General features: G+C 48.3%; 1 protein-coding gene across 1 annotated transcript; it reads right to left on the bottom strand.

Annotated features, from left to right (window-relative positions):
- Positions 1 to 821: 821 nt before the first annotated feature.
- Positions 822 to 1,441, bottom strand: LOC104945596 (DEP domain-containing protein 5-like; the record flags this gene model as incomplete). Its single annotated transcript, XM_010771296.1, has 2 exons — positions 822 to 1,187; positions 1,270 to 1,441. Coding segments are annotated over 2 exons (387 nt in total), but the record flags the coding sequence as incomplete, so codon positions are not given.
- Positions 1,442 to 1,882: the final 441 nt, after the last annotated feature.

Raw genomic sequence — 1,882 nt, 5'->3', positions numbered from 1 at the left:
AGCTCTCTGACTGGTGTCTTTTTGGGGACAGAAATGATGGTAGCCGTTTTCAGACAGGATGGCATGCAAGCTTGTGACAGGGACAGGTTGAATATCCTGGTCAGGGCCCCTGAGAGCTGGTCAGCACAACCTTTGAGTACTTTGCCGAGTACTCCATCGGGTCCTGCAGCTTTTCCAGGATTCACAGACCTCAGCGTCTGCTTCATCTTTGAGAATGGGAGGTGGTATGGAGCTGGTAGTTGGCAGGGACAGGGTAGAAAAGTGGGGGGGTCTGCTAGCCTCAAAGCGGGCAAAGAAGTGGTTTAGTTCCTCTGCAAGGTGGGCGTTAGCTCTAGTAGTGCCAGATGTTTTGCCCTTATAGTTGGTTAGCTGGTAAAGGCCTTGCCAAACGCACCGTGTGTTGTTATGTGCAAGATTCTCCTCCACTTTTCCCTTGTAGTCCTCCTTCGCAGCCTTGATGCCTCTCCTCAGGTTCTCCCTTGCCATGCTGTACTGGGCTGCGTCCCCCGACCTGAAGGCTGTGTCACGGGAACTCAGGAGAGACCGCACCGCTCTTGTCATCCATGGTTTGTGGTTTGGGTAGACCCAAATGCGTTTTTCCACAGTTACAGTGTCTGTGCAGAACTTGATGTAGGATAAGACAGCCTCTGTGTGTTCCTCCTAGTCTGTCTGTTCAAAGATGTCCCACGCTGTGTGTTCAAAGCAGTTTTGCAGTTGTGAGAGTGCCCCCTCGGGAAAAATGTAACTCAAGTAAAAGTAGAAAAGTATCAGCATTCAAATATAGTTCAATTACCAAAAGTAAAAGCAGTTATTGTGCAGATTGGTCCATTTCAGAATAATATATATGATATTATGTTATAATTATAGATCATTAAAGTGTTCTCAAAGCTGGTGGGCAAGCGCGTGAACTGCGAACGCCGGAGCCTTGCAGCGGCGAATCTGTTGCGCGCTTAATTGCGCCGCATTTGCGCTTCAGATGAGGCCCCCTCCGCGAGGTGAGGCCCCCTCAGCGAGGTAAGGCCCCCTCCGCGAGGTGAGGCCCCCACGCATTCTGCATGCTCTGCGTGTAGGGAGGGGTGTGCCTGCACATACACATAAATGACGATTAAAGACACAAAGCCTCCACCTGTACAGGATGGCCTCCTGGAACAGCTGCATCCTGTCCCAGTACGTCTCCGGTTCAAAGCCTGAGAGAAGAATTAAAGCAGATGTGGTGACTGAGCTCCTGAACGCATCACACACACATGAGCACACACTCGTCAGTCTGACCTTCAAACAGGTTGTCGTTGGGGTTCTTCAGCAGACAGTGGATGTTCAGAGGGATGAAGAGCTGGGCCCTCAGAGGGTCCCCGTACAGGTAGGAGGTCAGAGCGAAGGGGTCATCCAGCACGGGGACCAGCAGGAAGCCGCAGGACGCCGCCTTCCTGTGCCAGCCTTGAACCTGACGGAGAAGACATGATTCAAATGAGTTTACTGTTGAACTGGAGCTCTGTGTAGATCTGGCCCTTCCTTTTTAAAGTTCTCTAGGACAGAGGTTCTCAATTGTTTTTCAGCCAAGGACCCCTTACAAGAGAGAGAATACACCAAGGACCCCCTCATTCTGATTTGTGATTTTGGGCTATATAAATAAAAATTGACTTGACTTGACATGTATGTCCCTTGGAATAATCTGACGTAGCCTATTTTTTACACTTCTATAGTCTTAGTTATGTGAAAGAACAACACAAGAGAAATGTATTAGAAATATATTTGCACCATCTCAACACAGAATACCCATAAAACAATCAATTAGCTGCAAGTAACACTGTACCTAAACAAAATATCAAAGGGAAATCAAGAGAAAAGTGATCATTTGAAGTGCATTTCAGAACACACACACACA

Source organism: Notothenia coriiceps, unplaced genomic scaffold (assembly GCF_000735185.1).
Source record: "Notothenia coriiceps isolate Sejong01 unplaced genomic scaffold, NC01 NC01_scaffold00009808, whole genome shotgun sequence".
Taxonomy (NCBI): Eukaryota; Metazoa; Chordata; class Actinopteri; order Perciformes; family Nototheniidae; genus Notothenia; species Notothenia coriiceps.
This window is presented reverse-complemented; position numbering and strand designations above follow the sequence as displayed.